The sequence below is a fragment of the Phyllobates terribilis genome, unplaced genomic scaffold, assembly GCF_046119375.1.
Source record: "Phyllobates terribilis strain yellow unplaced genomic scaffold, ASM4611937v1 Scaffold_11__3_contigs__length_659146591, whole genome shotgun sequence".
Lineage (NCBI taxonomy): Eukaryota > Metazoa > Chordata > Amphibia > Anura > Dendrobatidae > Phyllobates > Phyllobates terribilis.
Window position 1 is genome coordinate 480,692,970 of NW_027362771.1, and position 17,352 is coordinate 480,710,321.

Genomic DNA, 17,352 nt, shown 5'->3' on the forward strand with positions numbered 1-17,352 from the left:
CTTAATATTTATGTTTATTTTATGGGCCTAAAATAGAAACAGAATGAGCATATACCCTGCTGTAAGTATATAAGTAAATAGTAATTGTACATATATTTAATATAGGGTATTTAGTAAACACTGTTTTTGATAAAAAAAAGCATAAAAGCCATCATCCCACTGCGACAAGGTGTAGTCCTATTCTCAAGTAATAAAACCTCACCTTGTGTTAGATGACCTCAAGGTACATAGGGGCAGAGCATGACTGGGGTCAGACTGGTCAGACACCTGCCTATGGGAAGTTATATAAATGAAATACCTAGCTCAAAAAAAGTGTGTGGGGGGTGCAACCCTGTTTGTACAAAGTATAAGAAACTACAGCAAAACCAAAGAAATGAGACGGAGCACAAGTTGGTATAAATGCAACATATAAGAGCATGTTCACACTGTGGCCATTTAACAGACAAAACCTAGGATAGAAAAAAATAAGCAAATATTCTGCTGTAATTAAGTAAATAAATAATAATAGTACATATAGCTAACATAGGGTACTTAGTAAACAGAATAGGAACAGTCCTATCCTCTAGTAATAAATGTTTATGTTTTTTGGCACAATATGCACTGTATATGCCATGTCTGTTTAATAAAATAAAGAATTATTAAAAAAGTGAAATATGTCTCTTAATTTTCCCTTTTTGTCTCCTGAAACCTTTATAAAACATTACAACAACTGCAGAATGAGTCAGTTATGTTGCTAAACTAACCATTGCTGCAGCCATAGGAAGGATTGTGTAGCATATGATAATTTCTATGCAAACTACCTCCCTTAAAAAAGCTTCACGAACAACTAGCTAGTACTTCCTTGGGGGGGCCAGCCTCACCGTTTGAGAAGACATTGTAACCCCTTTAACCCCGAGGGTGGTTTGCACGTTAATGACCAGGCCAATTTTTACAATTCTGACCACTGTCACTTTATGAGGTAATTACTCTGGAACGCTTCAACGGATCCCCCTGATTCTGAGATTGTTTTTTCATTACATATTGTACTTCATGATTGTGGTAAAATTTCTTCGATATCACTTGCGTTTATTTGTGAAAAAAAACAAAATTTGGCGAAAATTTTGCAATTTTCAAATTTAGAATTTTCATGCCCTTAAATCAGAGAGATATGTCACACAAAATAGTTAATAAATAACATTTCCCACGTGTCTACTTTACATCAGCACAATTTTGGAACCAAAATTTTTTTTTTTGTTAGGAAGTTATAAGGGTTAAAAGTTGACCAGCGATTTCTCATTTTTCCAACAAAATTTACAAAACCATTTTTTTAGGGACCACATCACATTTGAAGTCACTTTGAAGGGCCTTTTTGACAGAAAATACCCAAAAGAGACACTGCACCCCTCAAGGTGCTCAAAACCACATCCAAGAAGTTTATTAACCCTTCAGGTGCTTCACAGGAATTTTTGGAATGTGGAAGAAAAAAATGAACATTTAACTTTTTTCAAAAAAATGTTACTTTAGACCCTAATTTTTTTATTTTTGCAAGGGTAACAGGATAAAATGAACCCCAAAATTTGTTGTGCAATTTCTCCTGAGCACGCCAATACCCAATATGTTGGGAGAAACCACTGTTTGGGCGCACGGCAGGTTTCGGAAGGGGAGGAGCGCCATTTGACTTTTTGAATGTAAAATTTGCTTGAATAATTAGCGGACGCCATGTTGCATTTGGGGAGCCCCTGATGTGCCTAACAGTGGAAACCCCCCACAAGTGACACCATTTTGGAAACTAGACCCCTCAGGGAACTTATCTAGATGTGTGGTGAGCAATCTGAACCCCCAGGTGCTTCACAGAAGTTTATAACATGGAGCCGTGAAAATAAAAAAATCTAACTTTTTCCACAAAAATGATGTTTTAGCCCCAAATTTTTTATTTTTACAATGGTAAGAAGAGAAATGGACCCCAAAAACTTTTGTGAAATTTCTCCTGAGTACGCCGATACCCCATATGTGGGGAAAATACACTGTTTAAGCGCATGGCAGGGTTCAGAAGGGAAGGAGAACTGTGTGACTTTTTGAACGCAAAATTGTCCGGAATTGAGAGCGGACGCCATGTCGCGTTTGGAGAGCCCCGGATGCTCCTAAATAGTGGAAATCCCCCACAAGTGACCCCATTTTGGAAACTAGACTCTTCAAGGATTTTATCAAGGGATATAGTGAACATTTTGAACCCAAAGATATGACACAGAATTTGATAACATTAGGTCATCATATTGAATAAGTTGTCATTAGTCTTGAGCGCAAGTGCTCGCTACTTGAGTTTGCATCGAGTACTCAGGTATGCACCAAGTATCGTGGGTGCTCGATTGACATGCTCAAGTCCCCGACCCCCATGTTTCATGGTTGTTAGACACCCAAAAAAAACATGCGGGGCAATCCATGCAACTTTTTTTGGCCACGAAGCTTATGGGTCGGAGACTAGAGCATGTCACTCGAGCACCAGCGATACTCAGTGTATACTTGAACCCCCAATGCAAACTCAAGTAGCGAGCACTTGCGCTCCACACTGGTCGCCATATCGTCATTATTTTTTTTTCTTTACTTTTGAAAACATCCCAATCCTAGCATAACCCTAACCTTAACCCTAGCACAACTCTAACCCTAGCACAACCCTAACCCTAGCACAACCCTAACCCTAACTGTAGCTCAACCTTAACCCTAGCACAACCCTAACCCTAGCACAACTCTGACCCTAGCACAACCCTAAACGTAAAGTTTATTTTTTACGCCATTTCTCGTGCGGTATAAGTAATTAGACAACTTTATTTTTCGGGTCGGTGCAATTACAGAGATGCCAGATTCATATGGGGTTTTTATGATTAACAGCTGTCACACACTAAAAGACGCTTTTTTTTTGAGAGCTATAATTTTGAGAGCTATAATTTTTCCATATTTCGGCCGACAGAGTCATGTGACGTTTTTATTGGCATCATTTTCTGGCACATGACATTTTTGGTCACTTTCTATTCCGATTTTTGGGAGGCAGAATAAGCAAAAAACAACAATTCAGGAATCGTGTTTTTGTGGGGGGTTTTTATGCCGTATCGCATGTGGTAAAATTGATAAGGCAGATTTATTCTGTGGGTCAGTACGTTTACAGCGGTACCACATTTATATCGTTTTTTATGTTTTGGCGCTTTTACACAATAAAAACTATTTTATAGAAAAAAAAAATTGTTGTATCGCTTTATTCTGAGAGCTATAACTTTTTATTTTTCGGCTGATGGAGCTGTATGGTGGCTTGTTTTTGCGGGACAAGATGACATTTTCAGTGGTACCTTTTTATTTATATTCGTCTTTTTGATCGCGTTTTATTCCATTTTTTGTTTGGCGGTATGATGATAAAGCAACGTTTTTTGCTTTGTTTTTTATTTATTTTTTTACCCTGTTCACTAAAGGGGTTAACTAGTAGGACAGTTTTATAGGTCAGGTCATTCCAGACACGGCTATGCTAAATATGTGTACTTTTATTGTTTTTAAAAAAAAATTCATAATAATATTTATTTATGGGTACAGTATATTTTTATTTTTTGGGGATTATTTTTTTAATTTTTTTTTTATATTTTTACATTTTTTTTTACTTTCTGACACTTTTCTTACTTGTACACATGGTCCCACTATGGGACTTTGACTTTTTACATTCTGATCGGCTGTATAGCATAGGTAACTTCTTGCCTCCTGATGACCCGGATATCCGGGACCCGGCAGGAAACAGCGCGGGACGCCGGAGAGGAGGTAAGTAACGGCGCTTACCTCCCCTTGCTCCCAGAATGCTGTGATTGACTTCGATCGCAGCATTTCGGGCGTTAATGTGCCAGCAGCGGTGCTTGACCGCTCCTGGCACATAGCACCGGGTGTCAGCTGTGACAATTAGCTGACACCCGGCAGCAATAGCCCAGCACCGCTTGTGTGTGGGCGCGATCGCATTATGTGTAATAGTACGTAGCTGGTCCATAAGGCCCAGGGCGCAGCTACGAATTATTACTGACATGGTCGTAAAGGGGTTAATACATTGATGCTGTTATGATATATATCTTATGTGAATCAGTAGTAAAATAAATTGTGATTACTATCCTTATCACTTCAATTGCTACAATGTTCTTGTACAGCAATGGCAGATGTTTGAGTGCTAGGCTGTAGCGATTTACAATGCTCTGAGTTCCAGTATTTAAATGTATAGCATATTGAACCCAATTCTTACTGATATGGAGCAGACCACACTATATTACAGTGATATGCCAAGTCCCAGTCAGTAAGTCGAGCACAGAGCAGGGAAAAGAAGAGGGTCTGCCAACTTTTGTAAGAGAGCTTAAAGGGGTTTTCCAACAAAGAAATTTAACTTTAATCAACATTTTAATGAATAAATCTTTAAGTAATAATAGGTTCCACATTTGGATGTGTTTAAATAAAATGTTCCTGTGCTGAGATAATCTTATAAATGTGCCCCTGCTGTGTACTGTGTAATGGCTGTGTCTGACCGTGCAGGAACATGGTCTGATCATACCACATCTCCTGGGCAGGGGAGAAAGCAAGAGAGTATACGGGCAGGGGAGAAAGCAAGAGAGTATACAGACAGGATAGCATGGGATCACAGCTGATTCTTTCTTTGAGGTAAATCATTGCTTAAAAACAAGCAGAGAAATGATTTATCGCACAAAAAGAATCCGCCCTGACCCCGTGCTGTCCTGTCTGTATACTCTATTGTTTAACTCCCCTGCCCAAGAGATGTGGAATGTTCAGACCATGTTCTTACATGGTCAGACACAGCCATTACACAGTACACAGCAGGGGCACATTTATAAGATTATCTCAGCACAGGAACATTTTTTTAACACATCCAATTGTGGAAATTATTATTATTCCAAGATCTATTAATTAAAATGTACTTTTTTCCCACATGCTTGTATAGGTGATTTACACGTTCAGTGAAAAATTCCTGGGGTGTGAAAGAACACCCCAACCTATTTGATTACACTGTTTTAAAGGATGCTCTATTTACAGTACTTTACACATGCAAACTTCATGCTCTAAAAGTGAATGGAAGTTACAGAAACAATGCAGTTCATGTGTTCTGTAATCTGGGTTTTGAGGACAAAAAATCTCTCTGTCTTGAGTAGTACTTTTAAAAATTGGTATACCACAGTGAACTGAATCTAGTCTGTAGATGGAAAGTCTGGCTGTGACAAATTATGGAACAGCAATACATTAAGAACGAAAACAAGATACATATTTATACTACATTGGTGTGTAAAAGTGTTTGCCCTCTTCCTGATTTCTTATTCTGTTGCATATTTGTCACACTTAAATGTTTCAGATCACAAATATAAATAATAGACAAAGATAACACAAGTAAACACAAAATGCAGTTTTTCAATCAAGGTCTTTATTATTAAGGGAAAAAGAAATCCAAACCTACACTGTCCTGCGTGAAAAAGTGATTGCCCCCCCCCACCTTAAAACATAAGTTAACTGTGATTTATCACATCTTTAGGAAGCAGAGTTCAATTTCCCTAGCCACACACAGGTCTGATTACTGCCACACCTGTTCTCAATCGAGAGATCACTTAAATCAGACCTACCTGACAAAGTGAAGTAGAACAAAAGATCCTTAAAAGCTAGACATCATGCTACGATCCAAAGAAATTCAGGAACAAATTCAATCATGTTGACTCAGTAACAAGAGTTTCAAATCTCCTCTGGCATTAACATAAGCATAAAAACTGTTTACCGGGACCTTTATGGTATGAGTTTCCATGGCCGAGCAGCTGCACGCAAGCCTTACATCAGCAAGCATGATGCCACCCATCGGATGCTGTAAAGAACTCTGAGAATTAGCACAAAGAGACTGATTTAAATCAGACACAATGAATACCCAGTCAGATAATCCGTTACAGCAAGGGTAAACTAGACAATGGGAGACATTTATTAGCATCCTGAATAGGACCTGTGCACAATATATACCCTATGGGAATAAACATGCTAGAAATAGGAGGAAACCACTATGGTTAAATAGAGCTGTAAGGGGCGCAATAAGTGACAAAAAGAAAGCATTTAGAGAACTAAAGCAAGTAGGTAGTGATGAGGCATTAAATAAATACAGAAAATTAAATAAATTCTGTAAAAACCAAATCAAGGCAGCAAAGATTGAGACAGAGAGACTCATTGCCAGAGAAAGTAAAAATAATCCCAAAATATTCTTTAACTACATAAATGGTAAAAAACTAAAAAATGATAGTGTTGGCCCCCTTAAAAATAGTCTGGGTGAAATGGTGGATGAGGATGAGGAAAAAAACAATATGCTAAATGATTTTTTTTTAACAGTATTTACACAAGAAAATCGCATGACAGAAAACATGATCAGTGATAACAAAAATTCTCCATTAAATGTCACTTGCTTAACCCAGCAGGAAGTACGGCGGCATCTAAAAATCACTAAAGTTGACAAATCCCTGGGCCCGGATGGGACACACCCGCGAGTACTGCAGGAATTAAGTAACGTCATAGATAGACCATTATTTTTAATCTTTAAAGATTCCATAATAACAGGGTCTGTACCACAGGACTGGCGTATAGCAAATGTGGTGCCAATATTCAAAAAGGGGACAAAAACCGAACTTGGAAATTATAGGCCAGTAAGCTTAACCTCTACTGTGGGTAAAATCCTGGAGGGTTTCCTAAGAGATGCTATACTAGAGAAGAAGAAGAATAGCCTCATGACCCAATATCAACATGGGTTTACGAGGGACCGTTCCTGTCAGACTAATCTGATCAGCTTTTATGAAGAGGTAAGTTCCGGACTGGACCAAGGAAATGCAGTGGATGTTGTGTATATGGACTTTTCAAAAGCTTTTTATACGGTTCCACACAAAAGGTTGATACATTAAATGAGAACAATGGGGATAGGGGAAAATATATGTATGTGGGTCAGGGTGGATTTGATTTAAATCTAACTGATTTAAATCACGATTTAAATCATGATTTAAATCACTAGTCAGTAAGGCTTGATTTAAATCAGTGATTTAAATCAAAGATTCTACCTAAACTAGTTCTTGCTACTTTAACATGCAAGTAGATGAAGATTTTTAGAATCACTTTTTATATTACTTTTTTCTCCCCAGTTTAATGGGTTAATCATTCATATTTGGACACCACTGTTCTGTTGTACTTAGGAAGGAGAAAAATAATCCTGACCTTAATAACAATTTAAATAGATTTATTCAACTGAAACAATAACAACATTACAGCATAAGTTATTTGCTTAAACAAACATCCATGTTTGTTAACTAATTTGGCTAAACAAAATATATATATATTTTAAGAAACTTAGACTGTCAGCCCAGCCGACACATGAAAAACTTAAATACTACTGTCCCTGCTGTCCTCTGTAGCTCACTCGTCGTCATCTTCATCATCATCTTCTTCTTTGTTCCTATTCATAATCTGGAAAAGAAAAACAAGCTTTCCTGCTTTATTGGGTCCCAACCGATTTCTCAATTTAGAATGAATGAGTCCAAAGGAAGAGAATATTCTTTCAACGCCTGCAGAAGAAGCTACTGCTGTTAAAAGTGAAATCATTACTTGAACAGTCTCTAAATCCAAGCGCTTAAGTGACTTCCACCAGTTTACTGGTGTGACCTTCCTTAAAATATCTTCAGCAAACATATATTTCTTGAATGGTTCCCCCTTAGCTCTGAAGTTTATTATAGTTGGCATTAAAGATGGATGATTGCTGGATACCCATGTCATAGCTAACTCCTCTTCCTCAGCACTTAGGTTTTGACCCTGATATTGGATATTGACAATATTTGCCAAAAAATGAGCTGGAGTCAGTGCTTGTCCCATTCGTTTGTTTACTGCTTGTAATTTAATTCTGTCCATGTGTAGTTCTGTTTTTAAGTGTTCACTCAGTTCCTTACAAATTTCAACAGCATCCGCAATAAAACAGCTATTTTTCTGTATTTAGTTTAAAGCTTGAGAGATGGGTTTCAGGAAGCTCAGCATATGTTCAACATTTTTCTTAAGCCCAATGTTGAGGATTTTGGCCGTGACAGTGCCATCTATTTTATCTCGATTTTCTTCACAAAGTGTCATCAGAATAGGCCAGTTTTTGATATACTGCTCAAAACAGTCCACCACAGAGTTCCATCTAACATCTTGTGGGAGCGTTAGCTTGGTTCCACCCATCCTTTTCAGAGCTGCTGCAGCAAAATGATTATTACGGAAGTATTTAGCAATTTCAACAACATTAGCCTTTATTTCTGGAACACTTAAGTCTTTGGCTAAGAGGTGCAGCAAATGAGCACTGCAACCATATGTTATTAGCAGCTTTGTATTCCCTCCCTGCTCTTCTAAATTTCTTCTCATCTTGGATACGTTTGCAGCATTGTCAGTGACCAAACTGCGTACTAGACATTTGAATTTTTGTTCACATGTTGTTATAGCTTTTACTGCCACTTCTTGTAAGTATTCTGCTGTGTGTGCATTTCCTGACGTATCAGTTGTTTGTGCAAGGAAAACTTTACCTTCTTCTGTTGTTATACAAGCACATACAATAGGATCATTGTGGACATTACTCCACCCATCAATACTTAGGTTAACAATTTTACCCTCCAGAGCTGTTGCACATTGCTCCATTTCTCTGTCATACACTTGATCCAGCAGTTTCCCTGCAATATCAGCTCTGCTGGGTGGACTGTATCCTGGTCTCAGTGACTGAACCATATTAATGAAATGTGGGTTCTCAGTCAGACGGAAAGAAGAGTTCGTTGCATAAATAAACTGGGCAATTTTTTCATCAATCAACTCTTTTTCTAATCTGCTAGTTCTTATCACAAACCTATCTATGGTGGTTCCAGGAGGTAAAGGTTTTTTCTTCCTTTTGGGTGATGGTGATATGTGACTGTGGGTGTCTGATGATGATGCTGCTGCTAATGAAGCACTATCCTGGATGGATAACTCTGAAACTGTAGAACAGGATGATGGTGATCTTGGAGGTGGATAGTTTCCAGAATCCATGAATTCCCCTAAACAAAAAAAGTCAATGCTGTTATTTTATTGTTTATACAATTTCTGCTTATTGTACACAACACATCACTGCCCCTGCCCCAAAAGGAATATTTGTTTTTCTTCATAACTGTACCAAATGACAGTAACATGCAGTAATAATAAGAAATATAATTTTTCTCACACATGACAGTTCAGTCTTTAGAAATAGGATTCAATAAAAATGTTTACCAACAGATCCGGCCTGTTCAGAAGTGTTTCTTTGGTCATCTTCATCACCGCACTTCTGATAATGTTGCCTCATTCGCGCCACCAGGCCTTGCATCTCTTTGTTGCATCGTTTGCATTTTGCACGCATGCCTGCCTTACCGATAGGCGAAGGAGCTTCATTAAAATATTCCCAAACTGGGTCTCTTTTACGGCCTGCTGCCATTATAAGGAAAGAATGTAATAAACCTCAGATCGTACACACAAACAGATCCAGACTTGTCTGTCTGTGGCTATGCTGCAGTATTGTGCTCAAAGTTTCACTTTCATTTTCTTGTCTGCTTGCCCTTCCTCCTCCTCACACTTAGATTCACATTCTTCTTGTGTTGTGCAGATCTATTCCACTCCAAACAATCAGAAACATATTGTCTAACTTCTTGGACTTGGCACTGAAGGGGTTGATTCTGTATTCATAGGTTTGTAGAACAATAGGATTAAGGTCTTTTTTCTCAACTCTGTTCGTGTTGTAACATTTTTGCCGTGAAGAAGAGGCTGGGACCTCTGCGGAGTCAAATTCAGTTTTGAGAACTGCGTAAGTAAAGCGAGCGTCTGTGATAATATAGGAGAGAAACTGCCCACTAATCCTACAGAAACCTCTGGAAGAGCATGGCATTGTGAATGTTACACATATACAGCCTTTATTCTACTGAGTTAAACAACTCAGCTTTATCTCATGATGGAAGAACCTTTGGATGGTAAAATATTTTCCTCAAAAAGCAGTTTATTGAAAAAAATCCGATTTAAATCAAAAAAATCCGATTTTTTTGATTTTTTTAGAAAAAAACATTGATTTTTATCCATCCTGAGTGGGTTAAGAATTGGCTCAGTGATAGGAAACAAAGGGTGGTTATTAATGGAACACACTCAGTCTGGGTCACAGTTAACAGTGGGGTACCATAGGGGTCAGTATTGGGCCCGCTTCTTTTTAACATATTTATTAATGACCTTGTAGGGGGCATACAGAGTAGTATTTCAATATTTGCAGATGACACTAAACTCTGCAGGGTAATCAATACAGATGAGGACAATTTTATATTACAGGAGGATCTATGTAAACTTGAAGCTTGGGCTGATAAATGGCAAATGAGCTTTAATGGGTATAAATGTAAGGTAATGCACTTGGGCAGAGGCAATAAAATATATAATTATATGCTTAATTGTAAATCACTGGGCAAAACTGTAACTGAAAAAGACCTGGGTGTATTGGTGGACGACAAGGACACGTTTGGTGGCCAGTGTCAGGCAGCTGCTGCAAAGGCAAATAAAATAATGGGATGCATTAAAAGAGGCATAGATGCTCATGAGGAGAACATAATTTTACCTCTATACAAGTCATTAGTGCGACCACACTTAGAATACTGTGTACAGTTCTGGTCTCCGGTGTATAAGAAAGACATAGCTGAACTAGAGAGGGTGCAGAGAAGAGCGACCAAGGTTATTAGAGGACTGGGGGGTCTGCAATACCAAGACAGGTTATTACACTTGGGGTTATTTACTTTGGAAAAACAAAGGCTTAGGGGTGATCTTATTACTATGTACAAGTACAGTATGTTGTATAAGGGGACAGTACAAAGAACTTTCTACTGATCTTTTTACTCTGAGGCCTGAGACGGGGACAAGGGGGCTTCTTCTACGTCTGGAGGAAAGAAGGTTTAATAATAATCACAGACGGGGATTCTTTACTGTAAGAGCAGTGAGACTATGGAACTCTCTGCCGCATGATGTTGTAATGAGTGATTCACTACTAAAATTTAAGAAGGGCATGGATGCCTTTCTTGAAAAGTATAATATTACAGGTTATATATACTAGATTCCTTGATATGGCGTTGATCCAGAGAACTAGTCTGATTGTCATATGGAGTCAGGAAGGAATTTTTTCCCCAATGTGGAGCTTAGTGTTTGTCACATGGTTTTATTTGCCTTCCTCTGGATCAACATGTTAGGCTATGGGTTGAACTAGATGGACTTAGTCTTCCTTCAACCTTAAAAACGATGTAATTAATACATAACCTTTAATAGACTTAGTTTAAATGAATTGAATTTAAAAGATATCCACGATATATACCCAGATAGATATAAAACCATATCAGGTCAGGGACCTAGATCTTCCAAAACAGGCAGTGGTCGGTCGGGGGTGTGTAGATTGACCCAACCAGAACAATGCCTGTTAACAGTGTCCAGCCAGTTTTGGAAGGACAAGAGGAAATAGCATTAAGGAAGAGTAGACCGGTATCAGGTATAAACTATCAATTTTTTCGGTGGACACACACAGCCAGAATACTCACAAATTCAAACAATCTGGCTGGACACTGTTAACAGGCATTGTTCTGGTCGGGTCAATCTACACACCCTCGACCGACCACTGTCTGTTTTGGGAGATCTAGGTCCCTGACCTGATATGGTTTTATATCTATTTGGGTATATATCGTGGATATCTTTTAAATTCAATTCATTTAAACTAAGCCTATTAAAGGTTAAGTATTAATTGTCTAGTTTACCCTTGCTGTAACATAGTAAAGAACTCTGCCACAGGACTCTGGAGCAATGGAAACATGCTCAGTGGAGTGACAACTCACGGTTCTCTATCTGGCAATATGATGAATGAGTCTGGGTTTACTTCACTGCATTTTGTCAACTGTAAAGCTTAAGCTTGGGTGTGGAAGAATAATGTTATGAAGTCATTTTTCTGGGATCGGTGTAGGCACCTGAGTTCCAGCGAACGGGAAGAATACTTGAGAATACCAAAACATTTTGGAAAATTGTAGCTTCCATCTTTGTGGGAACATATTGTGGAAGACATTTTTGTGCTCCAACATGACTGTGCCCCAGTGCACAACGCAAGGTCCATAAAGCTATGGCTGGGGGAGTTTAGTGTGGAAGAACTTGACCGTAGACACAGAGCCCTGACCTCAATCACTTAGAACACCTTTGGGATGAAATAGAACAGAGATTGTAAGCCCGGTCCTCTCATCCAACATCAGTGCCTGACCTCACAGATGCTCTTTTGAATGAAAGGGCAACAATTCCCACAGACACCTCCAAAGTTTTGTGGAAAGCCTTCCAAGAAGCGTGGAAACTGTTTTATCTGCAAAGGGTGGGGGTCAAATTCATATTAATGCCTATAAATGTAGAATAAAATGTCATAAAAGCCCCATGTAGGTGTAATGTGTAGGTGTCCTGGTACTTTTGTCCACATAATCTATGTATCATAGGACTTTTCCTCAGGAAATCTACCCAGTATTGATTTGCATTTCTAAGCGATCACTCTTTTTAGCACCCCACCTCATATGTTGGTGACATTTGGAATCTTTGTGGCGGTCGCCCCTACTGAGCAACATAAATACAGAATTGATCCATTCCATCTTATTCTCTTTTGTAAATCTGGAACAAAGGATGCGTTATATCTGTGGAGAACTTTGAAATAGGAAGGATGAAGCCCTGCAGATCCACAACACACTTGAAAGAAATATATAACATGGCTAAGCCCGGCCATGGCAGGCCATCTTCAGAGCTACAGTTCTGAAATCTTACTGTCAAAAATCTTCTAACTTACAATATGCAGCTCACTTTCTGGATAACTTCTGACCAGGATATACTGTTTCATTTTACATCTTTAGTTTTCATATTTGACCTAATCTTGTCCACAAGGATAAATTTCATAGTGGTTTACTCTTACCATTAATGCAGGAAGCTGTGCCCATTTATTCTACGTAACTAATTTATCAAATTGGAAGTCATCCAGATGGGCTCGATAAATCACACTCTGGAAAATTGTAGTTCACACCTTCATTATTTCCACTGGAAAAGACAGTAACCGTCTTATGATAGGCCTTTTCTTCACCTGAATATCTGGAATCTAATTAATGGCATATGCCCCTGTCATCTACATGCCACCTGTCCATCTTTTTAGAAATAATTACTCTCACACAAAGAACAGTTATTGGGTTATATTCACTTTTGCAGGATTGTAAATTATTCCTATATTCCTGTTTTTTTAAGTGGATCTGTCACCAGATTTTACAACACAAACTGCATACATTTTTAAATAGAGATCTTATGTCTGATGCATCTGATGTACTTACAGTGGGTACGGAAAGTATTCAGACCCCTTTAAATTTTTCACTCTTTGTTTCATTGCAGCCATTTGGTAAATTCTAAAAAGTTCATTTTTTTCTCATTAATGTACACTCTGCACCCCATCTTGATTGAAAAAAAGCAACAGAAAAGTAGAAATTTTTGCAAATTTATTAAAAAAGAAAAAAAATGGAATATCACATGGTCATAAGTATTCAGACCCTTTGCTCGGACACTCATATTTAAGTCACATGCTGTCCATTTCATTGTGATCCTCCTTGAGATGGTTCTACTCCTTCATTGGAGTCCAGCTGTGTTTAATTAAAGTCATAGGACTTGATTTGGAAAGGCACATGTAGCACCCCGAGGGCTCGGCTGCTACAGGGGTATTGCACCTCAAACCAGAGGTGTGATATTCCACTCCCGGGTAAGGATGGAGTGTGGACCAGGACTCAGTAGCTGCATGCACCACACACACCCCATTTCCAAGGGACAGCTCAACGGTGCTCCCACTAGACAGAAGTGCAGGCATGACAGCATCTGTTCCTGGCTGGAGTGGGGAGGGGGTGGAATACCCAGTGCTGTAGGGGCAGATAGGGGTGGGTCTCTGGGCATAGGTAGGAGCCCATTGGTTGCTAGTCACCTGGGCTCGGGTGTCAGAAGGAGGTATATAAGGTGGGCACCATCTTAGGACAGGGTTCAGTGCAGTGCAGAGAAGAAGCTAAGAGTGAGAGGAGAAGACAGGAAGCAGAGCCCCTGCATGGGCTCTGCTCCGCAGGCAGGCCTTGTCAGGAGGCTGGAGCCTGAGAGAGAGAGAAAGGAGAATGAACAGAAAGGACAGTAAGAAAGGAAGCAAGGAACAGGAACACAGAGAAAGGCCCAGAGACACGAGGACAGAAGGAACCCCATATGCCCAGGAGATACAGGGTGAAGGGTTGGCAGAGCAGGGTACCGGAACCCAAATTGGTGGAGGCGACTAATCCTCAGCCAAAACCGGAGGTTGTGACCACATCTTGGTGCGACCCCTCACTACATCCACCAGGAAAGCATACCACATAGGGTCAGGGAAACCGGAGAGAGGTTTCGCCAACAGAAGGCCCGAGGAAGCTGGACAAAGGTGGGTCACTGGGGACGGCCAGAAAAAGGAAAGGAAGGGAGTAGTGCCACGCTCTGGAATTGCCTGGGAGTTGGTCGAGCCCCTTGCCTGGTGGACGCAGCACGGCTTGGGCAGTCACTGCCGGTACCGAGGTGACTAGGACCAGTAAAGAACTGTGAGTAAAGCATTGGAAACTGCAACCACACGTCTCTGTGTTTCATCGCCGCACCAGCACCATTAGTACTGGGACGCTCACACCATTACTCCCATCCTCCACACTAGCTGCCCTGAGGCAATACTTCTCCCGTGGGGAGTTATCCCATACTTGGCTGCGCATACAACATCAGCCTCAGCGGTCTGCAGCGCAGCGGCGGTCCCCACTGACCGCAATCCACGGGTGGCGTAGTCGGACACTTATTATAACACCAATAGACTGCCACTGGTTTGACCGCCCTGGGCACGGACCGGGTCACCGCCACGGAGGACTACAACCCCCAGCGATCCGGCTCCGGGTATCCCCCTGCACAGCACAGGCCCAGGGGGCGCGTCACACACACCTGTCTATACTGTATAAGACATTACAGCTCACAGTGCATGTCAGACCAAATGAGAATCATGAGCTCAAAGGAACTGCCCATGGAGCTCAGAGACAGAATTGTGGCAAGGCACAGATCTGGCCAAGGTTACAAAAGAATTTCTACAGTACTCAAGGCTCCTAAGAGCACAGTGGCCTCCATAATCCTTAAATGGAAGCAGTTTGGGATCACCAAAAGTCTTCCTAAACCTAGCCGTCCAGCCAAACTGAGCAATCGTGGAAGAAGAGCCTTGGAGAGAGAGGTAAAGAAGGCCCCTAAGATCACTGTGGCTGAGCTCCAGAGATGCAGTAGGGAGATGGCAGAAAGTTCCACAAAGTCAACTATCACTGCAGCCCTCCACCAGTTGAGCCTTTATGGCAGAGTGGCCCGACGGAAGCCTCTCCTCAGTGCAAGACATATGAAAGATCGCATAGAGTTTGCTCAAAAACACATGAAGGACTCCCAGACTATGAGAAATACGATTCTCTGGTCTGATGAGACAAAGATAGAACTTTTTGGTGATAATTCTAAGCGGTATGTGTGGTAAAACCTGGCACTGCTCATCACCTGCCCAATACAATCCCAACAGTGAAACATGGTGGTGGCAGCATCATGCTATGTGGGTGTTTTTCAACTGTAGAGACAGGACAACTGGTTGCAACTGAAGGAAACATGAATGCGGCCAAGTACAGAGATATCATGGATGAAAACCTCTTCTAGAGTGCTCTGGACCTCCGACTTGGCCGAAGGTTCACCTTCCAACAAGACAATGACCCTAAGCACACTGCTAAAATAACAAAGGAGTGGCTTCAGAACAACTCTGTGAGCATTCTTGACTGGCCCCGCCAGAGCTCTGACCTAAACCCGATTGAGCATCTCTGGAGAGACCTGAAAATGGCTGTCCAGCAACGTTCACCATCCAACCTGAAGAAACTGGAGAGGATCTGCAAGGAAGAATGGCAGCGGATCCCCAAATCCAGGTGTGAAAAACTAGTTGCATCATCCCCAAGAAGACTCATGGCTGTACTAGCTCAAAAGGGTGCTTCTACTCAATACTGAGCAAAGGGTCTGAATACTTATGACCATGTGATATTTTAGTTTTTCTTTTTTAATAAATTTGCAAAAATTTCTACATTTCTATTTTTTCTCAGTCAAGATGGGGTGCAGAGTGTACATTAATGAGAAAAAAATGAACTTCTTAGAATTTACCAAATGGCTGCAATGAAATAAAGAGTGAAAAATTTAAAGGGGTCTGAATACTTTCCGTACCCACTTTACTTTGAAAATCCATGTAAAAGTAGCTATTTAATCCTAATATTAAAATGTGCCATTTGAGAATTCAGGAAGAGATAAGATACAGCAGTAGAACTCATGTCTTGTTAAAATGCATCTTCTTTATTGTAGATCAGTAAAAAAAAAAAAAAAACTCAGAATAAATCATACACGCATTTTACAGCTATGTTCTTAATGTCCTTATAAGTTCAGCTAAAAAGCGAGAGAGCTCATGTGTCCAAGTGTATTCAGTTTCCACCCACCCAACTTGACTGACAACTGCAGCTTGTACTGAGCAGTGTGAGATCCCAGCAGCAGAAGGGAGACTTAAGGGTGTCAATCAGGCGTGGTGGGCGTACATAGAAATCATGGAGCCCCATAGCAGAAGTTCAAATTGCCCCCCAGCTCCCAAAAAAATTAATAATTGTTGGGGTCACAGAAGAGCATATCTCACAACTTTCCATCCTTTACATAGTTATTTCCCTATTGCTGAAGTTCTAGATCCCTCTTTCATTGTCTCCATAAAGTATTATGCAAACAAAAGTGTCCGCCAAGCACAGTATGATACCCCCATGGTGAATTCCTCCAAGTGAACAGTATAATGACCCTACTGTATCCCACTTCAACTCCCAATGCAAAGTACATTACCACAACACAGTATGATCCCACAACTGTGACCCCCACACAGCTCTCTGTGCACATTATTGGGCCTTCCATATAGTATAATCCGCCCCCCGTAATCCTCCATATAATATAATGCACTCCCCATGGCCCTCCTTAGAATATAATGCTCTCCCCACGGTCCTCTATAAAATATAGTGCACTCCCTATGGTCCTCCATACAATATAATGCACTCCCCATGCTCCTCCATACAATATAATGCACTCCCCATGGTCTTCCATATAATATAATGCACTCCACCCATGGTCCTCCATACAGTATAATGCACCCCCATGGTCCTCCATACAATATAATGCACCCCCATGGGCCTCCATACAATATAATGCACCCCCCCATGGTACTCC

General features: G+C 40.4%; 1 protein-coding gene across 1 annotated transcript; it reads right to left on the reverse strand.

The window, feature by feature from the left end:
• Positions 1–7,235: 7,235 nt before the first annotated feature.
• LOC141166598 (uncharacterized) lies at positions 7,236–10,046 on the reverse strand. The gene is made up of 2 exons (XM_073653445.1): positions 9,274–10,046; positions 7,236–9,062 (listed from the first exon to the last, which is right to left on the reverse strand). Exons 1-2 carry the CDS (start codon positions 9,473–9,475, stop codon positions 7,999–8,001), a joined length of 1,266 nt encoding a protein of 421 aa, XP_073509546.1. The 5' UTR covers positions 9,476–10,046; the 3' UTR covers positions 7,236–7,998.
• Between the last annotated feature and the right edge of the window lie 7,306 nt (positions 10,047–17,352).